This window comes from Culicoides brevitarsis, chromosome 2 (assembly GCF_036172545.1).
Source record: "Culicoides brevitarsis isolate CSIRO-B50_1 chromosome 2, AGI_CSIRO_Cbre_v1, whole genome shotgun sequence".
Taxonomy (NCBI): Eukaryota; Metazoa; Arthropoda; class Insecta; order Diptera; family Ceratopogonidae; genus Culicoides; species Culicoides brevitarsis.
This window is the reverse complement of record NC_087086.1, coordinates 34,567,151-34,594,698: the sequence shown is the minus strand read 5'-3', so window position 1 is coordinate 34,594,698 and position 27,548 is coordinate 34,567,151. Positions and strand designations below refer to the sequence as shown.

The following is a 27,548-nucleotide window of genomic DNA, read 5'->3' as shown; positions in this document are numbered from 1 at the left end:
TTTTTTATTAATTTAATATTTTTAAATTATCGCTTATTCAGTAATAATTCTTATTTGTATTAATCATATATATTATATATGTTGTAAAATATAGAAATAAGAGAAAAATGCCTTTTTATCATTTTTTTTGGTAGTTGATGGGAATTTTCGTAAGAATTGGATATTTCAGGAAGTCAGAAGATAGTGTGTGACTAGAAGTGTGACGAAAAATCTTACGAGAAAGACAAATTTTTTTTTTTATTAAGCTTTGGTTCGAGAATTCATTTTATTAATTTTTTTCCTTTTGAGGAAAATTTTAATTTTTAATCAGTTCTTATTTTTTTTTTTAAATTTTTTTAATTCTACAATTTTTTTTTCTTATGGACACTTGATATTTATTTTTTTGGAACCACACTACACTATTTTTTAATTTCATTGTTTTCTGTATAAAAGTAGAAAATTTTTTATTTTTAAGCTATTGTGTGTTGTCTGAGTAGTTTTTTCATATTAAAAAAAATAATCGGGGAAAAAGGGAAACGTTGTGCGTTTTTACGTTTCTCGCAGCAAATTAAAATATTAAAAGCTCTGGACGATTATATTATCTACCGATATCTACTTTCTACGGAGAATTTGTGTTAAAATGCTATTTTTTATATTTTTTCAGTACAAAAATCGTAATTTTTTGTCGCGTCACAGAAAAAAAGGAACTTTTATATAAAAATTTTGTGTGTTTTCTGTGAATTCCTGTCGCGTGCGTTTGCTTGCCCAACTACAAGACATCCCTGATGCGGAAAGAATTTAAGAGAGCCTGAGTTCAGTTCGTCGTTCATCATTCATTTTTTGCTTATTTTCTATTTTTACGGGTATTTTAGGTTGATTCAAGGTAAAATTTGGATTCGATTATTTTTTTTCATGGGTGTGAGGGTTCTACATGTGTCTAAATTTAAAGGTAAAGTAGAGTAAAGTTACTTTTTTTTTGGTATAAATGCTACAATTTCCTTCAAGTATGGTTCTAAATATCGCACGGCTCGGATTCTCAAGGTTTTTAGTCCTGCACCTCTCTGTAGGGGACCTCGGATGTTATTGTGAAACCTTCGAAATAGTGATTGAGGAACTCGAATGTGGGTCGTTTCTCCGGTACAGCGTCCCAACATTGCAACATGAGTCCGTAAATGTCGTCGGGGAGATGGTGACTAGATGGTTTTGGCATCCGGTATCCGCGTTCGATCTGTTCAATCACTTCTCTGCTATGCATGCCCGGATACGGAATTTGCCCATATGTGAACAACTCCATCAACAAAATTCCGTAAGACCAAACATCGGATTTGATCGAAAATCTTCCGTACACGATCGCCTCGGGCGCAGTCCATTTAACGGGGAATCGGGAGCCTTGTCGCGGACAATATTCGTCATCAGCTATCACTCGAGCCAAGCCAAAATCGCAAATTTTCGCGATATTATTCTCGCCAATCAGCACATTTCGTGCCGCCAAGTCGCGATGAATCAACAATTTGCTCTCCAAATACTCCATGCCGCTCGCAATTTGCGCCGCAATGTAAATCAAGTCCTCAAACTGCAAATATTTCCCGTCGCCTTCGCGCAAATAGTCCAACAAACTGCCACGCGACATATATTCTTGCACAATGTAAATCGGTTCCTCCTTCGAACAAACGGCATACAATGCCACGAGACGATTATGACGGAATTTCTTCATAATGGCAGCTTCTTGCAGGAATGCCGCCGTTGACATTGTACCCTCGCGCAGCGTTTTCACAGCAACTTCGATATTGTTGCGCCATTTTCCGTAGAAAACTTCGCCGAAGTTACCGCGACCCAGTTTGCGTATCAACTGAATTTCGCTGCGATTAATTTCCCATTTGTCACGCAGTGCCGGACCCAAATCCCACATTTGCGGCTGGGGCTTGGGGCAGGCGCGCGAAAGGACGTGGCACAATCCAAGGGCGTTTTCTGTTTGAAGACAAAGCGAATAAGATCAAAAATTTAGTAAAAAAATTTGAAATTAAAAAAAAAAAAATTCTTACTCGTGTAAGCCATCACCAAGGCCTGCAACGACGGGAAAATCTGATTTGTTGCGATGTAGTAGCTGCCATTGTCCATGGGCTTGATCTTGTAATGTTTGACGTGATAACCGCGCGTTTCTTCCCAGTCTTTAACCGATAGCGAGTAACCGTTGGGATTGTGCTCCGAGGGACGTACTAAAAATGTGCCTCGGGGATTATCCTCCGCAAGTAATAATTTGTCGGCTTCTTTTCGTGTGACATTGTCAAAGAACCAGCTGAAAAAATATTAAAAGAAAATTAGATTTTAGATTTAAAAAAATTAATTTTAAATCACGTGAAAAAATTTTGACCCTGTGCACATTTTGAAATTTTTACCCAATGCAAATTTTTATTTTTTACCCCAATGTACATTATGAATTTTGTCCCAATATGAATTTTGAGTTTTAACTTTTGAAAATTTTAACATACTGCCCATTATGCATTTTGAAAATTTATCCCAATGCGTATTTTAAAATGTCTGCCCATTGCAAATTTTAAATTTTTATCCCAATATACATTATGAATTTGATCCTAATGCAATTTTTTTTTTTTTTTCCCATTTTACATTTGAAAAATTCTCCTAATGTACATTTTAATTTTTTGACCCATTAAAAATTCTCAGTTTTTACCCCAATGCACATTTTAAAATGTCTATCTATTGCAAATTCTTGATTTTTGCCCTAATGAACATTATAAATTTTATCCCAAAGCAAATTTTAACATTTTTGCCCATGTTACATTTAAAAAATTCAACCCAGTGAGCATTTTAAATTATAACCCCAATGCACATTTTGCACAAATTTAACCACGTGACCTTTTTTTCTTCAAAATACGATAAAAATCGGTAAATTTCTTACTCTTCACTATTGATGCTCCGTTCCTCAGCAACAAAATTCCATGGAATCAACCCTTCTTGTCGTGTCGTCAAATGTACGACGCGCCACCAATCCGTTTCCGTATCATCCAAAACTTCCATCCGATCTCCTTTGACGAACGACACGTCGCTATCTTCGCGTGCATTGTAATTGTACAGCGCAACGACAATTCGGCGGTTATGATTTGTGGGATGAGCTGAAGGAAAAAAAAATTAAATTAAATTAAAAACTTCTCTTCTGAACTCCGGAAAGAAGTAATTTCATTGTCTAGCTATTTATGCAGAAATTCTAACGATTTATTTGAGATCGCATGAGAATCGAAAATGTGAGCCACACAAAAAATGCGTGAAAAAACAAACAAAATTAAATGTTTCGTTGTAAATAATTTGTTACAACATCACATTTGACTTCTGTTTTTATTATCTTTTTTATTTTATTTTATTTAGTTTTGCTGTTTTTGGTGAGAAAATTTTTAAAATTAAATGAAACTTTGTAACGCATGAGACGTTAGCGTAAAATTATGTTCTTAGAATGCAAGATTGAAGATTTAGATAAGAGAAAAAAGTTCACATGTCATTTAAATTTTTTACATTTTTATGTTCTAAAGTATTATTTTTATGAATTTTGATAAATTTTAATAGAAATTTGTTTGAAAAATCAAAATTTTCTAAAGAAAAATTTAAAATTTTTTAAAAAATTACTAAAAATATCTTAAAATGTCATAAAATTATTCGAAAATGGCATTAAAAATTTAATTTTATTAAAAAATTTTTGACATCTGTCATATTTGACAGTTTATTTTTTGACGTTTAAAATTTTTAAGATAATTTTTAAGCATTTTGAACCAATTTAAGGCGTTCAAAAATAAAAATTTTATATAACTGTCAAATTTTTAAACGTCAAAACTTTGACAGCTGTCAAAATTTTCTTTAATCAAATAATTAATTAAATTAAATTTAATTCGTAATAATTTTTTATGATTTTTTTTTTAATTTTTTTTTTATCAAAAATCTAAAATTTAAACATAAAACATGAATATTTGGGCTGTGATATGACAATTTTCATAAAATTTTGACAGCTGTCAAATTTAAGACAAATTTTTGAAGGATTTTTGTTAAAATTTTCATTTTTATTTTGAAATATTTTTTAATTTTTTTCAAAAAGTCAAGGAAATAAAATGAATATCCAAAAACTGTTCCAAATTTGACAGAAAAAATTTGACAGCTGTCAAAATTTGTTAAAAATTTGAGTTTTCTGCCTCAAAAAATGCATTTTAAGAAAATTTTCTTAAACTTTTGTCCCTCAAACTCTTCATGAAGGCTAAAACAAATCTTTTCCAACGAATTCCTATTACTTTAACAACTTTCAATGAAATTTCTTCACGCAACAATTCATTCACAGTGACATTATTACTGATAACGTCACTCAATTTCACTGCCGTAAATCAATACAAAACACAAAAAACTTACAAGGTCGAGGTCGAATGATATCAACGCCCCCCGGTTTCGCCTTTATCTGCCCTCGATTCGGGTCCGGCGTGTAACGCGAGTCCAGCGAACCGCCATTTATCAGTTTGGGGCCCGACGACGAATTCAAACTGCCATCTGCCTTCTTGTAGCCACTGTGATACGTAAACTGCCCATCTGGCTCTTGACGCTTACTGCAACATTTATTGCCCATTTTCCTTGTTTTTATGTGAAAAATTCACGAAATGAAAGAATTTTTCGTAATTAATATAAATTGTTCTTTTTCTAATAATAAATATCGCGCGGAGCAACGAATCCTGTTGCTTCTTCGGCTTTCTTTCGAGTGTTTTTAACGAAGAAAGTTCACTTCACGTGTAGGTAGTCGCACTAAATTACTGTCGTTGAATTATTAAGTATGATAATCCTCATTATTATCATTATTTTACGTCGTTGCTGGCGTTACGCGTGCACTTCATGTCTCTTCGCCTTCTTCATGGTTGACCTAAAACGACAAATAAAGCACAAAAAGTTAATTAAATTGGGAATTAATCGAAAAAAGTCCCTTTTTTGGTTGAATTTCCATCGAAATTGCTCCAAAAAATGGACTTTTACCCGAAATTTATGAACTTTCCGCCGCTCGGAACAAAAAACTTCCTCATCAAAATCCTTTTTTTGCCGTTTTTCGTTCGTTGGCAGTAATTGCGATCCCATAAATCATCGTCCTCGTCAAGGCAGAACGAACTAACCGACGACCATTCATTCGAAAATCATTCGAGACAACGCAAAAAACGGTTCTCTAAGCTCGTACATGGAAATTTAGTAGCAATTTTTTTCTATAAAATTTATTTTTGCGTCGATTCGGGCACACAACGAGAGGACACACATTCGGATTTAAAGTGCATTCGAGTGGAGTGATATCCGAAAATAAATGCAGCTAAAAATAGACAATTTTTGGAGAGAGAGACAAAAAGTGTCATTGTCACACACACACGATGTTGCGTTTTAGAGCTGAATAATGGTTTTTGTGTCCACTTTAGAGGGTATTTCATTAAATCATCAATAAATGACCTCGTGTGGTGCGGATAAATTGTAGTCTCGCACTTGAAATTTGTGTTTTATGGAAGGAAATTTAAGAGAAAATGTTTTAATTTTTTCATTTCTTCGATTTTTGAGGCATTTTTATCGATTAGAGTGCTAAAAATGGAAAATTTATCGATATGAAATCAATGAACTGATTAAAAATTGATAATTTGATTCAATAAATTTTCATATTACGCACAATTTTCTAATGTTATGAAGAACTCGTGACACTTGATAATGAATTTTTACCAATTTTCGATATTTTTTCAAACAAAATTTTCTAAATTAGACTACTTTTGAATCAAAAATTTGTAATTTTCTGATATTTTTCATACAAATTACAAATTTAGAGCTTAAAATTGCTCAAAAATGAAAATTTTATTGAAAATTTTGACATCTGTCATAATTTGAACTGTCAAAATTCTCAATTTTTTAAAGTTTTATTTACAAATTTGAGCATTAAAAATTTTTTCAAAAAGAATTTTTGTTAAAAATTTAAGAAAATTTTTAAATTATAACAATTTTGTTTGGAAATTTGCTTATTTTCGTGTAATAAAATTAAATTTTGACAGTTAAGTGACATATAAAGTGTCAAATTTGATAAAATATAAAAATTAAAGATCAAAACGTAGAATTTTAATCATTTTCATTAATTTTTAATTTAATATTATTAAAGAATCTTAAATTTTATTAAAATTTTTTTTTCAACTGTCAAAAATTTTCAAATTGACATTTATGTCAAAATTTGTAAATTTGTCAAAAATAATTTTTTTTAAAACTTTTTTGAACTAGTTGCATTTATTTTAAATGAAAATTAAAAATTAAAAAAGTTAAAAATTAAATTATTTTTAAAAAAATCTTAAATTTTAATGCAAATTTTTTAACTGTCATTTAAAAAAATTTCTTAAAATTTGTAAATTCGTCAAAAATTAATTTTTAAAAAATTTTTGGTTTATTTTTATTTATTTTCAATAAAATTTTTGAAAATATTTATTAAAAAAAAAAATTAAAAAAAAAAATTCTTAATTTTATTGAAATTTTTTTTTCAACTGTCAAATTTATTCAAATTGACATTTCTGTCAAAATTTGTAAAAAAAAAACAAAAATTGAGTTTTATAAGAGTTTTTGATCTATTTTCTTCTGTTTTTAAATAATAAAAAATCTAAAAATATTTATTAAAAATTTAATTATTGAAGAAAAATTCTTCTAAAGAAAAAATATTTCAAGTAGCAAAACAAGATTTTTTCTCCAATCCAAACAAACAAATAAATAGTAAATAACAGAAAATAATGCGGCACTCATAATTCTTGTCTTAATATCTCGCTCTGTGTGTCTCTTATAATAATAATTACTTACGACTATTTTTTTCTTCATACAAAGCAGAAATAGCGACACTCGAGGCGTTAACTGTCGTGGAACGCCATTTATTTACGATAATCTGATTAGTGTGATGAACATGATACTCTGCCCGGTCTGCCGATTTTCTCGCCTCGAACAAAAGCAAAACAAAACTCTGCCGTTTATCATCATTCAATTAGTTGCCCATAATCATGCGGAGAAAAGCAGTTTAATTATTTGGCCGTAAGTCGAATGCAGTCGCTCCGAAACTCGTGAATTTATGCACGAATGCCAAGAAACGACATTTATGTGGTTGCGCCATTTCAACTTCTTGTTGCATCGAAAGTATTTTGCCGGCAAAAAGGTGAAGGACATCGCATTAGTTATGATTTTTTTTTTCTGTGTCGCTCCATTCGACTTTTCACTCCTACGTGAACAAAACGCGAATATGCGCGAAAATATGCCATTAACCTGAGTATTTATCGAACAATGAACTCGCGTAACTTCATCTCCCCTCAGCTCGTCGTCGTTGCTATCATTGCTTGACCAAAACTAACTGCGTGTTCGGTGCGTTAGTTCGCCATTTACTTTTTTTTTTTTACTTTTTTGCGATGAAACGAGGCGAATACACGCATAGAAAATTAGTTTTATAGTGGTAACGTGTCGAGAATCGTAAAAAAACGGCAAAGAAACATAAAAATATGCATTAAACAGATATAATAAGGTACAGTTGTGTCATGCTACTGACCGGAGACCTACTTTCGTTTGACGCTGCGAGATGATAAGCAAGAACAGTTGTAAGTGTTTTGCCATTTATCATGGTTAATGTCATGACAGCTGTCAGAAATGAATGTCACCAATGTGGAAAAGTGGATTTTGATTGGAGAGTTTGTTGTAAAAAAGGAGTTTTGTAACAAGAAATTGAAGAAAAATGAGAAATTATTTAAGATTTTTTCATAAAAATTCTTTGAAAATGATTTTTATAACAAAAATTTTAATTTTGACAGAACTGTCAATTTGAAATTTTTTGACAGTTGAAAAAAAATTTCAAAAAAATTTAAGATTAAAAAAAAATATTTAATTTTCAACAAATATTTTCAGAAATTTTATAGAAAATAAAAGAAAATAATTTGAAAATACTTTTAAAAAATACATTTTAATAGAATTTGAAAATTTTGACAGAAATGTCAATTCAAAAAATTTTGACAGCTGTCAAGTGTCAACTTTCAAAGTTAAAATCTGAAGATTTTGAAGTTGATTTCTTTTTATAAACGAAATTTATGGTTCAAATTTTATTAAAATTTGTAGATTATCTAAAAATTTTTATCGCATTTATTCAAAAACTGTTTGACATATGTCAATTAAACGTCAAAAAAATCAGTTTAAATCATAAAATGTCAAAAAAAAATTTTTTTAAATTATTTTCAAGTAAATTTTTTAATATCTTGTCAAAAAATAAATTTAAAAAAAATTAAAATTTTTATCAAAGATAAGAAAAAAATTTTATCTAAAAATAACTCGCCATTTACGAGCCTCTTAATATTCACAACTCCAAAGAAATTATAATAATTTTACTCACACACCCATTTTCGGATTTCAACCAAAAATTTTTTTTTCGCAAACTGAAGAGCTCATTTCTACGAGGCAAAGTAAGTGCAAATTACGGCAATTTATGGAAAATGTGGAGCAACGTCATTATGCGCGTCGGTTTCTTCGCTCGTTAAAGCAACATTTAATTTCTCCTTGCACAAAAAACGCACATAAAGCAAGACGAAGCCTCTTCTGTACTTTGCTTCTAAGGTGCTTTGAAGGTGCTTGAAACCTAGCAAGACGTAGAATTAATGTAGAAAAGTTCAAAGCAAAATCATTTAACGTTTAATTTATCGTGTTTTACTCACAATGTCTCGAGCGCGCGGCATTCTTTAGTATTTTCCGTACAATGTCTCACTTTACCTCGTCGTTGTTGTTGTTGTTCTTGCACGACTTCAAGAATTTTTTTTTTTTTCAAAAGGTACTCAAACTTTTTTTTTTATTACGAAGTAAATAAACAGCAAACTTTAACTTTAGAAGAGAACGGAGGAAAAAAAAAAGACGCATGAATACAAATAATAATAAAATAATTATGAGCAGATGTACACTTTCGTTGGAATAAATCGTAACTTTTTGTGACGACGGTGTGTTTGTTCAAGATTTAGAGAGAACCAGATATTTTAATAGGATTAAGGTCGACCGAGCACTTGTGGGTGACTTTTAATCGCATCATCATAAAGTTATGAATGTTCTGGTTTTGTAGTTTTATTTACGTTTTTTCTCTCTATTTAGTGCGGGTTTTGTCGCAACAGGGGAACGAACCAACTGGACATTCATTAATATTTAATGAATGGAGTGACCGACAATTTCTCCTTTAAATTATGGATTTTTATGGTTGAAGGGTGAAATTTTGCAAAAAATATGAGAAAAATGACAGATTTGTCACTTTGACAGAACAATTAATTATTTTTTTTTAAATCCTAAGTTCAAATTCTATTCTAGCGACGACAAACTTTGCTTTTGAAATAATCGATTACTTTAAGTTCTTAAATTTTTCAAAAAATTCTGAATTTAGAAATAATTTTATCATTATTTGACGTTTAATTGACATCTGTCAAACAATTTTTGAATCAATTTGGATCAAATTTTAAGCTAACCTCAAATTTTAGTAAATTTCGAATCATTAATTTCGTTTAGAAAAAAAAAATCAACTTCAGAATCATCAAATTTTAACTTTGAAAGTTGACACTTGACAGCTGTCAAAATTTTCTGAAGCATTTTTTGGGTAATTTTCAATTTAATTTCAGATTTAAGTGAATTTTTAATCATTTAGCATGTATTAAAATACAAAAATGTTTAAAAATTTGTAATTTTTGAACCTAAAATTAATGACACTTGACAGCTGTCAAAATTTTATTAAAATTTTATCAAATTTGAAACAAATAATAAAAACTTTTGATAAAATTTAATAAATTTATCAAATTTTTGGTTCATAACTCCTAAGTATTTATCATTAATTTTTCAAATTTCATTTAAAAAGTGACAGTTGACAGCTGTCAAAATTTTTTCAAGCAGTTTTGCGTGTTTTTTCAACATAATTTCAGGTTTCAGTAAATTTTCAATCATTTGATATCTAATAAAAGACAAATTTATTTGAAAACTTGTAATTTATTAAACTTTCAATAATGACAGTTGACAGCTGTCAAAAAATTTTTTTCTCTCAAAATCTGAAAAAAATGCTCGTCAATTGTCAAATATGATCAAAAATAATACAAAAACATACAAAAAGTAAAATAATTTAATCAATCAAACTGACATCTGTCATTAAGCACCAAAAAATTCCCCGAATTAAGAGATTAATTCAAGCCATTAACACAAAAAAATTAACCATCAATCCACAAATGGGTGTGTAAAAAGTGTACAAAATAACTATAACTTGTCGCGCGACGACGATAATAATTTGTATTTCCCAAAAAGTCATGAGTATTCCATACGCAAATCACGTTTATTTAAATGAATTTGGGAACGTGTCTGTTCACTGACTCTTCTTGTGCGTCTCGTTTGTCATTTCGCGGTTCAATGAAATATTTCTTAATTTTTTTTTCTTTTTTTTTTGTAGGAAAAGGAATCGAGCGACGAATATTAAACGCGGATCGACATCCAGCTGTTCAACGAATCCTCGGAAGAGACGAAAACCATTCATAAAGCCATTAATGTTGCGGAGGGTGAAAAAATGTACCGAGGGTAGATTCAATCGATGGAATGACTTTTCTACGCAAAATGTTCGAATTCGACCAAAACAGCTGGCTTAACTGCGTTTTTATTTATTTTATGGTGGCTTAATCGATAAACATGGAAGTCACTCTCACTTTTGCACTTTTTTTTTTGAATTTTGTGACAAAAAGAGACACAATTATGCTTTCGATTGTCCAAATATGAAAAAATTGTGCAAACGACGCCGACAGAAAAAGCAACGAGCGACACGTAATTAAAGAAGTAAAAACAAAGTAAACAAAAAATACGATCCGGGGGGTAAATGTCTGTAAATATTTGTGAATCGAGCGACAACGTGACACTTTAAATTAGTTTCTGTCTGATTATTGTTGTTATGAGTTGATCGCTGGTTATGACATCTGTTGAATCCTTAATGGAGCACTTAATTGAAGGAGAAATGAGACATAAATCATTAAGGATTTGCCGGAATTGGCAGTTTAAAGTGTTGGAATGAGGGTTTTAAGAGATATTTTGGTGAAGTTTTTAAGATTTTTTTAATTAATTGAATTTTTTGAGTAATTTTTTGAAGAAATTTTGAGATTTTTTGTTCTGAAAAGCTTAAAAATTACTTCTGAAGATATAAAAATTTAATAAATTTGATAAAAATAAATAAAATTCTATTAAAGTTGGATAAAAATAACTCATAATTGAAAAAAATTCCTCGAAATAGGGTTCAAGAGGAACGTTGCGTGTCTTAATTCGAGGAAAATTAATCTTTTTCGATGAAAATTTAATGAAGTTCGTCTATTTTTAGAGTAATATGAGTGCTTTAGGCTCCTTTTTCATAAAATTTTATCAATTTTTTTTGATAAATTTTTAAAATAATTTTCATCTTTTTGAATTTTTTTTATAAGCAACCAACTAGTTTATGCATTTTTGGCTCTTTAAATGGCTAAATTTTGATTATTTTTTATTTCAAAACATTCAAATTTAATATTTAGTCAAATTTTTGCTTTCAAAAGTTAAAATTTTATCTAATAGTTGACTAAAAAGTTTAAAAACTACAACAAGTTAGTGGAATATTATCCTAAAATTTAAATCTTTAATAAAGTTTTAATTTTTTTTTTAAACTTCGATTCATTTTTAGTTAGAAAATTATAATATTATATTATAAAAAATTTAATAAAATTTCATAATATTGGTAAATTTTTTGCCAATTTATAAATTTTATTTTTTGTTGACCAAATTTTTTAAATATGAACAAATACAAATTAAAAAATTATAAAAATGTGCAAATTTTTTTTAAATGTTGAAAAAATTCGTCCAAAGACCTAAAATTAACAATTTTTTTACCGAAATCCATTAAATTCCATCCCAAATTCCTCTTAATTCATCTAAAATTCAACAATTTTCGCCACACGTCTTCCAAATTAACTAAAACTCGCTCTAAAAAGGGTCCATCGATCATCCAATAAAAATATCTCAATTCAATTTAACCGCCATCATCTAAAAAAAACGCGTCTCGAGATATGGGTTCCTCTAATTTAAATTGATTTGAGTGAATTTTCAAGTGAATTTTTTGAAGTAATTGATCGGCATGGGAACCAAAAATCAACTTTAACCAAACTTTAACTCTGCAAGAAAAATTGTCTTCTTCTTTTTTTCACGGATTAAGCGGATTTGTCTGACGGTCCCTCGCTGACTGTGGCTTATCAAACAAACAGCTTGACACAAAAAAAAAGTGTCGTAAAAAAATTTTTTTCTTTCTTCGTCATACTTAACCCACAATTTTCCGTGAAACGCTCCTCGAGAAAATACTTGAACTCGATTTCAGCAAACACGGAGAAAAAAAATGATGATAAATTTAAAGGATTGCCTCAAGCGAGAAAAATTCAAAAAATAAAAAAAAATGAGAGAAAGCGAATGAAAATAGATTTCCTTTGTTGTCCTTGATGCGCCGTGCAAACAAACAAAGAGAAGAAAAAGAAGCAGAAAAAACGAGAACAAATCAAATTTATTGACCTGCACGTGTTTTTGCGCCAAGTTGCCCCGAACACAAACAAGGCAATTATCGCAAAAAGCTTTCTTTCATCAATTTGTCGTTAGAGTGTGTAATAACGATTATTATCGCAGAAAGTCATTAAAAAATGTCTGTAACGACGGAAAAAAAGGGAAAAGGTGATTTTTTTGTCTTTGAAACATGAAAAAAATGGACAATGCCTAACCTTAACTCGACACAAACGAAGAGAGAGAAACCGATAAGAAAGACAAAAAAGGAAACGAACGAAGAAAATTAAACAATAAAATTAATGGGAAGACGAACATTTTGTTACTTGTTCATAATTATTCATGGTTGTTCGACTGTGCGAGCAATTTTCATGTTTTTTTTCTCGTTTCCTCTCTCTCTGAATCGCTTGATGCTGCTGCTGCTGAAGAAAAGACGAAGAAAGTAATTGCTGCACATTAACAAAGGCTAACTTTTGCTAATCTAGAGGCAAAAATCAAGTACGAGCACTTTTCCTTGTGTTAAGTTGCACTTCTTCTTGCGTCATTGGCTTGAATGGGAAGCAGCGACACACACGAGAACACTTGGCGGCGAAGAAGTTGTTGAAAAAATGTCAAGATTTGATCTCAGGAAACGTTGAGTAGTTCGGTTTTAAGAGTTTTTATAAGTTTTTCATCGTAAGAGGTGCGGTTTTAGCCGATTTAGAAGACATGTGATGGACCCTTTTTTGCGAGTTTTAGTTAAAAAACGTGTGGCAAAAATTGTTAAATTTTTGAATTAAGAGGAATTCTTTTTGACTTTAAAGATGCCAAAAAAATTTTTATTTTTGATACTTTCGTGACAATTTTGAATAATTGATACAAAAATTGAAAAAAATCTTCTAAAATTTATATAGAATTTAAAAAAATTAAAAATTATTTTAAAAATTTAAAAATATTAAAATTAAAAAAAATCAATTAAAAAAATTTATTAAAAAAAATTTAAAATTTAAAAATTGTAATTTTTTAAATTTAGGTATATAAAATCAATTAAAAAAAAAATATAATTTTTTTTATTTTAAAATTTTTATTTAATTTTTTAAAATCATTTTTATAAAATTTATTTTAATATTATTTAAAAATTTTTTTTTTAATTTTTTTTTAATTTAAATAATTAATTAAATAAATTTATTTATTTTTTTAAATAAATTAATAATTACCTAAATTTTTTAAAACTTGGTAAAAATTTAATTTTTTTTTTTTTTTTTTTTTAAAAAATTTTTAATTACATTGTTGATAATTTTTTGAAAAAAATTTAACAGAAGATTTAAATTTTTTCAAGAATTTAATAAAAGTTCGACAAAAATATTTAAAAACTCACAAGTTATGAATAAAAAATGAGCAAAAAAGTTCGAATATTGATTCAATAAAATCAAAAATATTGCTTTAAGCAATAAAATTAATGAAAAAAGTTCACATAAAAAACTTTTAAGCATAAAATTTTAAACATTTTAACCAAAAACCGATTCATTTCCCCTCAAATTAACATTTTTCAAGAACTTTCATGACCTCCTTTGTACTTTTTTTTACAGGTATACATTTCAACATTTAATCGCCCGGACACACTTCATCCATTCCAATAATATTATAATAATAATAATCCATCGTCGTTATCTTCTTCTTTCATACAACTTATTTATTTATACTTTTTTTTTTAATACTTTAATAACACAAAAATTTCAAAAAGTGAAACAAAAGCAGGTCAACTCGTTTATTCGTATTTATTTCTTCGTCTCTGCTAAGAACGAGCTGTACTTTAATTTACTTACACGATATTTTATTTATCATTCATAATCTAATAATCATACATAAAAAAAAACTAGAACGCATCATTGAAACGTATTTTGTTCGTTAACGCACAACAGACAGCGGCGGAGCGAGCGAGAGAGATAAGACCATTAAAAAGAAAGTACTTATCGCTTTAAAGCTATCTATTTTTGTGTTTGTGCCTATTTGTTGTGCCTTCGGTTTATTTGAACAGAGAGTATCAATATGAGCGAAAACTTATTTTTTTTTTTCGCAGAACGTATCAAAAAATAGTCGCCGTGGGTATTATAGATCAATATTTTCTTCACACATGAGAAAATATCAAAATTCAAGAAGAGTTTTCTTCGTTTCACGTTGGAATGGGATTACAAATTTTTCGTATTTGATGTTGACTGAATATCTTTCGTTACTTGAAAACGTAAGGGATTTGCGTTTTTAAAATGGGTTTTTTAAGATTTTTTGGTAGAAATTTTTATTTTGCACGTTTTGAAGTCGGTTTGGGTAAGAAAAAAATTAAAATTAATTAAATTTAACATTTTATTACTTTTTTATTTAAAAATCTTTAATGTTTTTTTAAAAAAAAAATAATTTTAAAATTAATTAATTAAATTAAAATTAATTAAATTAAAATTAATTAATTAATTTTTTTTATTTTAAATTATTTTTTGTAAGATTTTTTTATTTGTGTAATAATTATGTACAAATAAATTAAATTAATTGAGAATTTTATTGAGAAATATTGAGAATTTCAGAAATTTAATCAAAATATGGAAAATTTATTGAAAAATAATTAATTAAAAAATTATTTTAATTTTTAAATGAATAAAGCATTTAAAAAAATAAATTTAAAAAAATTAAACAAACTAAATTTTTAATTTAATTTAATTATTTGAAAATTTATCAAAATAAATTTTAAATTTATTAATTTTCAATTTAATTTAATTTTAATTAAAATTAAAATTTTAATTTTCAAATTATTAATTTTGAATTTTAATTTTAATTTTTTTTTTAATTTTAAAATAATTATTTTAATTTATTAATTATTATAAGAATTTTTTTTTTTTTTTAAAATTTAAATTAAATATTTTTTAATTTTTATATTTTTTTATTATTATTTTTTTTTAATTAAATATTTTTTAATTTTTATTTAAAATTAAATTAATTATTTATTTTTTATTTATTTAATTTAAGAATTTCTAATTTTTTAAAAAAATATTTTTTTAAACAAAAATGCACAAAAATAAGAATTTATTAAAATTTAATTTTTTATTTATTTGCAGATTTTTTTTCAACCCATTTCTCTCTCATCACATCATTAAATAAACGACGACAAAAATCCAATGAAACGAAACAAATTTTTCGTCAATAAATCTCGTCTCTGTCCGAAATGGCACTCAAAAATTTATTCAAAGCGAAACAATGAAATAACAACAAATCGCACAAAAATTGGCCTGCCAGACAAAACAATCAATTGATCAACGACTTGCAAAATTGCAACAAAAATGCACAAACACACACACAAATTAAATGTTTCCTCAACTCACAACACAAAATCGTTTGTAATGTCGAGACACTTTAAAGCTGATGGCATTTCTATTGTTATTGTTGTTGTTCCGTTTCGCAAAACTTTTATCATCTGCTCGGTGCGGTGCGATGTACAAAGTCGAGTCGACGAGGGCTGATATTTTACACCCATAAATAATTAATCTGTACATGAATAATGTTTTAATCATTCGGCTTTTGTGCGCCGCTGTTATTTTTCGAGTAGCCTTGGCAATGATTCTTGCACGAGCGTCGCACGTTCAATAATGTCGATTTAATTTCTGTGTGTATTTTTGCCCTTTTGCGAGGATTTCGCGATGTCTGTTTCCCGATGTCGATGGCGAGAAAAGTTTTTTGAGTTGAGGCACGTAATTATCTCTCGAACGGTTTGAGTTTTGCACATCATGATGGAAATTAAATTACTCCCTGGGCGCTCTTAAATTTATAGTTTGCCGATATTTCGACTTGAAGATGTTAACGATCGGCGTCGATGGGGTAAGAAAGTAACTGAAAAATTTTTTGGATGAAAAATTTAAAGTTTTTGTAAAAAAAATCATTTTTTAGGAGTTTTAAAAGAAAGTTTGTTCAAAAAAATTTAATTTTTTAGAGAAATTTAATTTTTTAAGAAAAAAATTTTAACTTTTTCATCCAAAAAATTTTTTTCAGGAGATTTTTTTGAGTTATTTTAGAAGAAAAATATAATTTCTTGAAATATTTAATAAAAAAAAAAATAATAAAAAAATATTTTTTTTAAAATTCAAAAAATTTTTGGAAAAAATTATTTAAAATTTCCTTCAAATCGCCAAAAATAACTTAAAACCCAAAAAATCTTTACAAAAACTCGCAACTGCCTTTATTTTCCTTCATTTTTCCTCTCACTACTTTTCCGATAAAAATAGTGTGCCGTCATGAAAGTATATAAAGCAACAGCTGAGCTACATGATTATCCACTTTCGTGCATAATAAAAGACGACGAGGAACGGAAAAACTAAAAAAAAAAGTTGAAAAAGATTACGTGACTCACGTATTTAGCTTCCTTCCAAAAATAGAAAAAAATTGCTCCAAATTTTTCTTGAAAGACGCTTCAGGATATTTTTTCCGTTTTCTCCCAAAAGGCTATTTTTATTGATCCGAAGTGCGAAAAAAATGAGCAAATTGACCCACTTGACTATCGACCATCAACAATTTTTCGTTCTTTTTTTGCATGACATAACATGAGACTATAAATAACGAAAAAGAATTACAAAAAAAGTTCTCAAAAGAAGAGTTATTGATATAGACTAACGATAAAAGCGGTTTTTGAATCAGCCCAGTGCACATTTTGAAATGTCTACGTAAGGAAAATTCATGATGTTTCCCCTTGAGTACATTTTATATATCGCTCATATGCTAATTTTTGTATTTTTAACCCGATGCACATTTGAAATTTATGTCCCTGCACATATTTTTAATATGATCCCAATGCACATTTGAAAATTTTTTCATAATATGAATTCAAAATTTTTGGTTTGATTTTTATTTCAAAGTTTTTAACTCAGAAGATTCGAGATTTTCTGTTTTGATCTTTCGACCTAATGCACATTTGTAAAATTTTTGCCCAATGCATATTTTCTAAATTTGTCAAGCCTCGTCTCAATACTTCAAATATTGAAATTTTTCAAATTTTCTTTCTATTGGTTAATTTGAACATTCATCTTAATGCAAATTTTCAATTTTCAACCCAATAAAAATTTTCAATTTTTGACCCAATGCATATTTTACAAATTTATTAAGCTTCGTGGGCAACTTAATCAATAAAAATTTTCAAAATTTGAATTTTTTTTTCTCATTGCACAATTTAAACACCCATCTCAAGGCGAATTTTGACCCAATGAACATTTTCAATTTCTGACCCAATGCACAATGTAAAATGTCCCTATGCATATTTTTCAAATTTTTTAACCACGTGACTAATTTTTAAGCTTATTTATGAACAAAAAGACATCAAATCAACCAAAAAATCAAATTTTTTCCTTCGAAACGCGGAAAAAACTCGTAGAAAACTACAATTTAGGGAGTGCATAACTTTGGCTATCGCTTTGTTATTATTAACATTATGAATGAACGAAAGTTTTATACTCTTTTTTTGGTGAGCTCGTATCTGCGATGATATTTTATGTAAATAGGGGAGTGTTGTATGTCTATTCGTGAATTGAGTCGTATTCCCGGCTCGTAACACTCCAGACACACAAAAAAACCGACAAATTGGCGCCATTGCCTCAATTCTTTCTCTCAGTAATTTTTTTTTGTCGGGACTTTGGACGACGATGAAGAAAAAAACCAGAAAAAGCAGAGAAACAGGCAAATTAAACAATAAATTCTCATCAGCTGTTAAGCCTCACTCATTCACAAAATCCACAGAACAATCGCCAGCTTTGTGCTTTTTTTTTTGCTCGCGTCACTTGTCGATCAATTGTCGTCGACACACAATCACTTGACTAAACAAAAAGGTGACAAGTGTTGTTTTTTCCTCTATTTTTGGGTTTTTTTTTTGCGCGTTTTCTCACCAAAAAAAAAAGGGCGACGAGATAAGGCACGTGTTTCTTCGCAAGACGAAGGAGAAAAAGTAATCAGACACGAAATAAAAACTCGTGTTTATTAAAATCGCATATTGAACAAGTGTTGCATGTCATGCAATGCCAAGAAAGTTCTATTTTGCCGATAAATCATTTCGTTCGTTCGATGTGCGGTTCGGAATTTATTTTGGAAAGGAAGGAAAGAAGACGGTTGCGTGTGTGTGTGTGTGTGTCTGTGCGGTTTTTGTGTCTTAACATAACGATAACGATATTATTATATGATTTTATTTGCATTTATGTTGTGGGAAAAGCACTGAAAGGCAATTTTTTACCGAAAATTTTTGGATTTGAAAAATTTTTGGATGATTTTTGATAAAATATGGAAGGTTTTGGAGCTAAAAGATGAAAATTTTGAAATTTTTTGACATTTGAGGATGAAAAATGGCTAAAAATAGGAAGTTTCAGGTAAGAAATTTTAATTTTTTCTTTAATTAAGGACATAAATTTTAATTTAAAGTTTAAATTTTTACTTTTAAGGTTCTTGAAGGCAACTATAAAAGCATTTTTTGAAGCTGTTAGAGCTCTAAAGGCAATTTTTGAGACTTTTGGATAGCAATGAGGTCTAAAGTATTCAACAAAGGTGTCAAAATTCACTTAAAATGACAATTTTATACGAAATTTTGGCTCCTTTGAAGAATTTTTAGAAGAAATTTTAGAAAAAATATTTTAATTTAAGTCTTGGGCTAAAAAAATTATTATTTTTTGAGAAATTCATTATTTTTTTCATTTCAGACTCACAAAAGAGCTTCAAAATAAACATCGGGCAATAATATTGGAGAGAAAAACTGGTTTTCAGGACTTTTTGAAGGATAAAATGATGGATTCAGTCACCAAAAGTTCATTTTTGGCCCGTTTTGAGAGCTTTGAAGTGCATCATCGGTAAGAAAATCTTCAAATTATAGAAAATTTTTGATCATACGAACTCTAATTTCCCATTTTTAAACAATTTTTTGCATTTTAGCTCCGTGAGGTCTTATAAGGGACTTGAAATTAATCAGATTTCAAGCTTTAAGAATAGAAGTTATAAGAAATTTGAGATTTTGAAGACTTTTAAAGAAGCTAATTGAAGAGTTTTGACATAAAAAGCCATTTTGAGTGTCTTGCAAGGAACTTTTTGAACGTTAAAGTGCTTTAAAAGCCTCAATATGGTCAATTTTGTATCAAAATATCACTTCAAGGCGTATAACTGATGCTTCAAAAGACGTTTCTTTGACTCCTGTGACTTCAAAGGAGCCTCAAGAGGTACTAAAATGCCTCTAAATTTCCTTCAAGCCCATAATTTGATCAAAAATTATCATTTTTCATCCTTAGAAATCCTTAAAACTTCCTTCGACTATAAAAATTCATCACAAAAAATATTTTTTGGTAAGAATTTCGTTCCCAAACCCTCTCACAGTGCCGAAAAATTTCATTTCCTCATGTAATTTTTGCCTTCTTTATTCCATTTATTATTACCTATTCACTGTCTAGGCCCAATTTACAACAACAACAGCGGCAAACACGAGACACGCCATGAAAACAAGTGTATGTCGCCTCATCATTGCACCAATTGAAATGCCATTGCAGACAATCAATTGTAACAATAAATTGTGACATTTATGTATTTATTATGTAAAACACCTTGTCTGTCGTTTATCGGGGTACGCACGGCAAATTTTTTTTTGAACATTAACTCTAATTGATTTCATTGCTCTTTTTGTTTAGCAAACAATCTCTTATCGCGACAAACGATCTGGCGGGTACCGAACACGAGAGAGAGGTACAACAACAACAATATCAATAAATAATAAATCATTTCCTTTCCTGTTTTGTTTACTTGTAAATTGTTGATATCAAATTGTGATAAGGACAGCGACGACGACGACGACGAGTGATAACGTTCTTTCGCTCATATTTCGATAGTTATTGCTCCATTGTGGGATCTTTTGTGTCAGAATTATTTTTTTGAATAAGTAATGGCGGTCTTCTACGAAGAACAGGGATGGAAAAGGTAAGTTTTGTTTAACATTTTTATGAATTTTCTTAATTTTCCAAATTTTTCAATAATTTTCCATAATTTTTCATTATTTAATTTTTTTTTTGAATTTACTTCCATCAATAATTTTTTGTTTTTCAAATTTCCATGATTTTTCTAATAGATTTTCCAAAATTTGCATAATTTTCTGAAGTTTTTCACAAATTTTTTTTCGATTTTTGTCGTATAAGCGATAACTTTTTATCATTTTAACTTTAATGAATTTTTTATATTTAATTTTTCCAAATTTTCCATGATTTTCTCGAGTTTTCTCAATTTTCCAATAATTTATTTGGATTTTTCATATGCTTTCTTTTATTTTTTTACGTTTTTATTATTATTTTTTAATTTATTTCACAAAAATGTAAGCTTTTCTCAAGTTTAGCTAAAGAGTTTTCCCGAATTTTCCAAGTTTTTCCAATTTTTTAAAAATTTTCCGAAATTTCTTGTTTACTTTACTTATTAGAGTTTTAACAATATTATCATTTTGATTTCTTAAATAAATTTTCCATGAATTTTCCTGAGTTTTCCACAAATTTTCCTAAGTTTTCCTCGAATTTCCACGATTTTTAAAATTTTTTCCAATTTTCGATTTTTTTGCTTATCGAAGCCCTAAAAAATTTTTTTTTAATTTTTAAATAAATTTTTTAACAAATTTTCCGAGTTTTTCACAAATTTTCCTAAGTTTCCCTCGAATTTCCACAATTTTTAAAAGTTTTTCCAATTTTGATTATTTTTTGCTCCATAGAGTCCTTACAATTTAATTTTTAAACATTTGAATAAATTTTCAAAAATTTTCCGAGTTTTCCACAAATTTTCCGGCTTTTCCTCGAATTTTCCGAGTTTTCTTAAATTTTAAACCAAAGAAGGTAAAATTTTAAAATAAAAAGCAATTTCAAGTCAAATTTTTAATAATTTTCCCTCTTTTAATCCATCTCTGCCCCATAAAACTATAAATTTTATCCCTTTTTTAGGGCCAAACATCTCCATAAGTACTCCGTATGACACACAGAAAAAAAAACAGTTGGAGACACAAAAAATTTCCTGTTTATTATATTTTTATCTGCTGCCATCGGAAAATATTTATCGGCGTCGTGCATCGTGCGTGGCAAGGGACAACTTTTAAAATAACACAAATTTGTTCGAGGAAAAATACACATGCGCGTAATTTTGTGTGTGCGAGAGTGTGTGTGAGACACAAAAGAGTAAATAGAAGAAGGAAGACATTTCATTAAAACTGTTGAGGAAAAATATTCGGATGAAGTAGTAAATAATCGTACAAGGAGATTATCTTCCTTTTTTGTTCGAGGAAATCTCTCAGTACGACGCATGGAGAGATTTTTTTTGATAAATTGAGAGCAACTTCATGAAATCCATGGAAATTACGATGAAAATGATGCGATATTGAACTTCATGTGCGAGCAAAAGAAGACAATTCACGTTAATGGCGAAGCGGATGAACGAACAAAAAAAAAGTGTAGGTGGCAACGATGGCATGATGGCGATGATAAACAAAAGGAAAAAAAAAGTTTATTTTTACTGCGAGATCTCATAAATAAATTAAAGTTTTATGTCGAGAAGCGGAGAGAAAAGAAAATAAAATATTTTGTGTCAAAGATAATGTTACATTCCTCAGATTAAATAGTTTACAGAAGTCGTTTTCGGGTGAAAATTGTATGAGGAAGTGATGTTCAAGTCGGTAAGAATTTAAAAATAATTCAAACTTTTACGAGTTTTGTTAAGAAAAGTTGTTTTTTAGTAAAATTTGGTTTAAAAAATAAGACTTTAATTAATTTTCAAGTCAAAGTTTGTTTCTCAAATGAACCAAAAATTAAAATTTTTATCATTTTTCAAGAAATTAACGCTTAAAATGATCTTCAAGAACAAATTTTGTAAAAAATTCTTTGAAATTTGAAGTTTCAAGCAATAAATTTTCTATTTTTAGGCTGAAAATTGGTTCAGAAAGGCAATTTTTATATAAAATTTTATGAAAATTGATGAAAACTGTTCTTCAAAGACAAAATTTTGGGTTAAAATTTACAAAAATATTTTAAATTTGTTTGAAATTGATCTAAAAATCACTCAAAAAATGAGAAATAGTGACTTGTAAGCACTTTTGAATATCAGAATGGACAAAATTTTTATTAAACATTTATATTTTTGTAGTTTCTCTTAAAAAATTTTTCATAATTTTATATTTTTGGTACCAAAAATTATGTTATTTTGAAATATTTTTGGTTTTATAAGTAGAAAATGGAATATTTTGATCTTTTTATGTACAAAAACTGAAGAATTTGGCTCATTTTTGATAAATTTCAATAAAAATAGCAAAATTAATATTAAAATTTTGACCAAAAATAATAAAAATTTGCTTCTGAAGATAGCTGAAAGAGCTCAAATGTTTAGTTTTTAATTAAAAACTTAAAAATTTCATGATTCTGAGCCAATTAAATGTTTTTTAAGCTTCATATTAGACAAAAATTGACAAAATTTGTGCTTTTTTGAAGACTTGAAATAATTTCAAAGTTATATTATTATAAAAAAATTGAAAATAATTTAAAAATTATTTATAAAATTTAAAAAATTTACAAATTTATTTAATTTTTGTAAAATTTCAGACCCAAAAAATAATTTTTTGCTTTAAAAATTTAAAATCCATGAATAAAAAACTCAAATTTTCTTTAAAAATTAATCAAAAATTCTCAAAATTCAAATTTTTCTTTCAGTCTTGACATCAAAATCATCAAAAAAAGTCCCCCCAACTTGAACATCTCCGTTAATTCGTTAGATGATCACTTGTAAAATAATAAAAATAATTGGTACCGGATGATAGTAAAGTGATTTGTTGAAACAAGAGCTCGTCCCGTCTTCGTTCGCATCGTCGTCGTACGTGTGTAAATAAAACGAAAAATTGTAACAAAATTATCTATAGATAGCATTGCCTCGTGTGCGTTTCGAAAATTGAAAGAAGAAACATTTAAATGAATTTACAGCACGTCGTTCATCTTCCGTTAACGCGGAGTTCGGAGTTTGGTGTGAGGGAAATTTCCCATGAATTGTCACAAAATTGGACGAAAAGCGAGGGGATGACTGTCAATCACGCGAAAAAAGTCGCTGGTTGTCGGATTTAAGCTGCGCGATCGAAAGTTGATACAATTTTTTTGGATTTTTATGAATGAAATTTCGTGCACGCGGCAAACGAACGAGGAATTAATTAAAAAGTTTCTCTGCATTCGAAAGATTTACCAAACCGCACGATTAGTAACCGATACCCGACACACAATATTAATAATTTTATTGTGTCTGTGTGTTGTTGATGTTGATGGATGGCCTGGATCGATGGAGTTATCGTAACGAAAACAGCAATTAAGGTGACATTGATAACGTTTCGAGTGAGAGAAATGTGGGTTTTGGGTGCGTTTTGTGTGTTGGTGTTGGGCTATTTGAGCTGTTTTTGATGAGATTCTGGATCGATTTTAATTGAATTTGGATTTTTCGAGTAATTTTTAAAAATTTTTTGCTAAAATTAAGAAAATAAAATTATTAAAGGTAATTTTTGATTAAATTTTAATGAATTTAGTACCTGAACATGACATTTTTGATTAAATTTTTCAATTTTTATCAAATTATTGCTCTTGTAATGAATGACTTTTGTAATTTTTCGTCGAAAAATATCGATTTTTATCAAATTTCATGTTTTTAGATACCGAAACACGAGTTTTAATGTAATTTAAGAGCTCTTTAATTGAATTTTGTATAAACTTGACCGAGTTTTTATTAAAAATGTTCAAAAATATATATTTTTTAGATAAAATTTTTACTTCAATTGATAGTTTTTGTTAAATTAAGCCGTAAAACTTGAAATTTTTAATTATTTTTAATATTTTTTTATCGATTTTTTGACAATATTTAGATTTTTATATGGAAATTTAATGAATTTAACTTCTAAAATTGACAATTTCAGGCAAATTTTATAATTTTCGAACAATTTTGTGACATTTATAAATACTTAGAGACCAAATTTAATTTTTTTTAAATTAAATTTCAAGTCAAATTTTGAATTTTTGATGTTTTTAAATAAAATTCATACAAAATTATTTAAATATCAGACCAATTTTTGTCATTTTTCACTAATTTGAACTATAATTCACTAATTTTTTACAAATTTCGTCAAAAATAATCGATTTTTAATCATTTTTTGATGATCAAAGCACATTTTAAAGACCTTTTCTATGAAGTATATCCCAATTTTAATTCTATTGAAGCACTTTTTGGTCATTAAAGACACACTTGAGTGATATTAAATCAAAATTTATTTAAAATTTCATAAGTAATGATGACTTTCAATCTGATACTCTTCAATTTTCTTGTCTATGAAACCTTTAATAGCCATAATTTCAATAATTTTTAACGTATTTCTGTTTTATATCATTAAATTTTCCATGAATTTTTCAGTTTTTGCTCAATTTCACTCTAATTTCGTCATTTTTATAATTTTTCTTATCAAAACTGCACTTTTTATCAACTAAATTCGCAGAAATCGATTTTGATAAAAAAAATTCTATTGGTAAATAACTCTTATCAGCTTGTTAACTCACAATTGGTTTCTTTTTCTTCGAAAAAACAATCAAAATTCAAAGAATTGCCGAAGCAAGACTCCACAGTCGATTGCCTCCTTCCTCCCATCCATCATCATCTACCATTTAAATTCATCAATTGAAAGAACTTTCAAAACTTTTAATGTGTCATTGTTCGTTTTTTATGTTTTTTTTTCTTCTATTCCAATAAACATGTAAATAAATATAAATAACTACACTTTGAATGTACATTGAATTTTTTTTTGTATGGAAAGGAAAGGAATAAAAAACATCAACAACCCACACAAACACAGAGACACGGCTTTCTGTTACTTTTTTTTTAACTGAACCTCATTATTCAAATCACAAAAGCACAACATATGCATAATCTTCGTGCAAAATGCAACAATCATCATTTTTCTTGAGTTTTTTTTTATATCTTTGCCATGCGATGCCAGAAGTTGTTAAAGATGTTCCTTTTTTTCTTTTAATTTTTTGTCATTTCTTGGAAAGGCTGATGCAAATTTTTATTTTTGAATTTTTCTTGAATGAATTTTAGATAAATTTTAAAAAAATTATTTATTTTTAAATAATTAAATAAATTAATAATAAAAATTCAGTTAAATAAAATAATTTAAAATAAATATAAACAAATTAAAATAAAATTAATTAATTAATTTAAATAATAATAAAATTATTTTTTTTTTATATTTTAGAATAAAAATTAATCAAAAATTGATTCTGATTTTTTTTTTGTAATAAAATTAGCATTAAATTAATTTAAAAAATTTTTTTTTTAATTTTTTTGTTAAATATTTAATTAATTTTTATTTTCTACAATATTTGAAATTATTTTAATTTTTTTTTATTAAAAATATATTTTTTAATTATATAAAAAATAAATAAAAAAATTGAAATATGTAGTTTCAAATATTCTTGAAAATAAAAATATTAATAATAAATAAAAAAATATTTAAAAAAATTAATTAATTTTAATTTTTTAATTAAATATAAAATTTTTATGAAACGAAAAAAAAATATTTTAAAAAATTAGAAATTAAATAATAATTGAACTAAAATTTTGCAAAAATTAAAAAAAATAAATATTTAAAAAAAATTAAAATAATAAAAATAAAATTTTAAAATAAATAAAAATTTTGAAAAAATAAAATTTTAAAATATTTTTAAAATAAATAAAAATTAAATATTTATAAAAATTCTATACAAATAAAAAATCGCATCAGCCTAAAAGAAAAAATAATTCTTTTTTAAACACACTTAAGACAGATAGTTAGTTAGTTAGTTGAGTAAGGGCGTCTTGTCTTCATTAACAACAACAAACAAAACGGGCCAACATGCATGCAACGGCAACATTTGTTCCATTCATTCCTCTTTGAATAATTTATGACAACGACTCATGACTCGACAACGAGAAAAACCAGAAAAGGAATCAGCAGATGTTTATTTTATCATTTTTATTGCCTTTCGAACGTCCTGTCGTCGGTCTTTTCGGAGGATTTTGATGAAGAAAAAAATATTTTTCTAAAAAATAATTAAAATTATTAAATTAGACTCACCTCACAAATAAATAAATATAAAAATTTATATAAACAAAGAGAGATGTTTTTTCTTTAAATTTGGCGAAATTTATGTTTAATCGATAAATCTATCAATTAATTTTTTTTTAAATATATTTTTCGTGTTTTTCGCACGTCACACGATATTTAATATTTTTTTTTACTGTTATCCGATTTTAATCCTTCAGTAAGGATTTTTCGACGTACTCCTTCTTTCTTGTACGTTTGTTGCCTTTTATGAATGACAAAAGGGAGGGGATTTTCCGACAACTTGCGTTACTGCATTTAACGCCACTTTACTTCACGATAAAATTTTTATTGGACATTTATCACTTTTTTCCTCTTAATTTTTTTTTTTATTAATATTTATTTTAAAAATTTTTTTATTTTTTTTTTCAATATTTATTTTTTTTATCTTGAATTTTTTTTTAATATTTTTATTTTTTTTTAAACACAGACTTTATTTATTTATTTTTCCTCCGTTTATTTTAATTAATTTCTTTATTCAAAGGAGGACTTTTTCTGATTCTCAAGAAAATCTTTGTTTAATTTTTTTAGAGTTGTTGTATTTTGATGATGGTGGTGTTAGAGTTGATAAAAAGTAATCCGAGAGAGTCTTGTTTTTCACTTTTTCAGCGATTTTCGGGCTTCCCGAGAGATAAAATCGCCTTTTATCGATGCGTGACGCGGTTATTCATTGAATTTTCAATGAATTTGCTTTTTTTGTGAGAGATTTCACTGATTTTTGGCTTTATTGTTCCTGCGGTCTCGACAATCTCACCTTCTCCATGAAACAAAAACTTGAATTAGCGTCAAGGGAAATTTTTTGTAGTGTATTTCATTGAATTTGAGGTATTTTGTGTGGGTTGTT

At 27.7% G+C, this 27,548-nt stretch overlaps 1 protein-coding gene across 1 annotated transcript; it reads right to left on the bottom strand.

Annotated features, from left to right (window-relative positions):
• Positions 1 to 145: 145 nt before the first annotated feature.
• Positions 146 to 27,458, bottom strand: LOC134829903 (tyrosine-protein kinase Src64B). Its single transcript, XM_063843197.1, has 5 exons — positions 26,678 to 27,458; positions 4,384 to 4,882; positions 2,897 to 3,110; positions 2,022 to 2,275; positions 146 to 1,947 (listed from the first exon to the last, which is right to left on the bottom strand). Exons 2-5 carry the CDS (start codon positions 4,592 to 4,594, stop codon positions 1,025 to 1,027), a joined length of 1,602 nt encoding a protein of 533 aa, XP_063699267.1. The 5' UTR covers positions 4,595 to 4,882; positions 26,678 to 27,458; the 3' UTR covers positions 146 to 1,024.
• Positions 27,459 to 27,548: the final 90 nt, after the last annotated feature.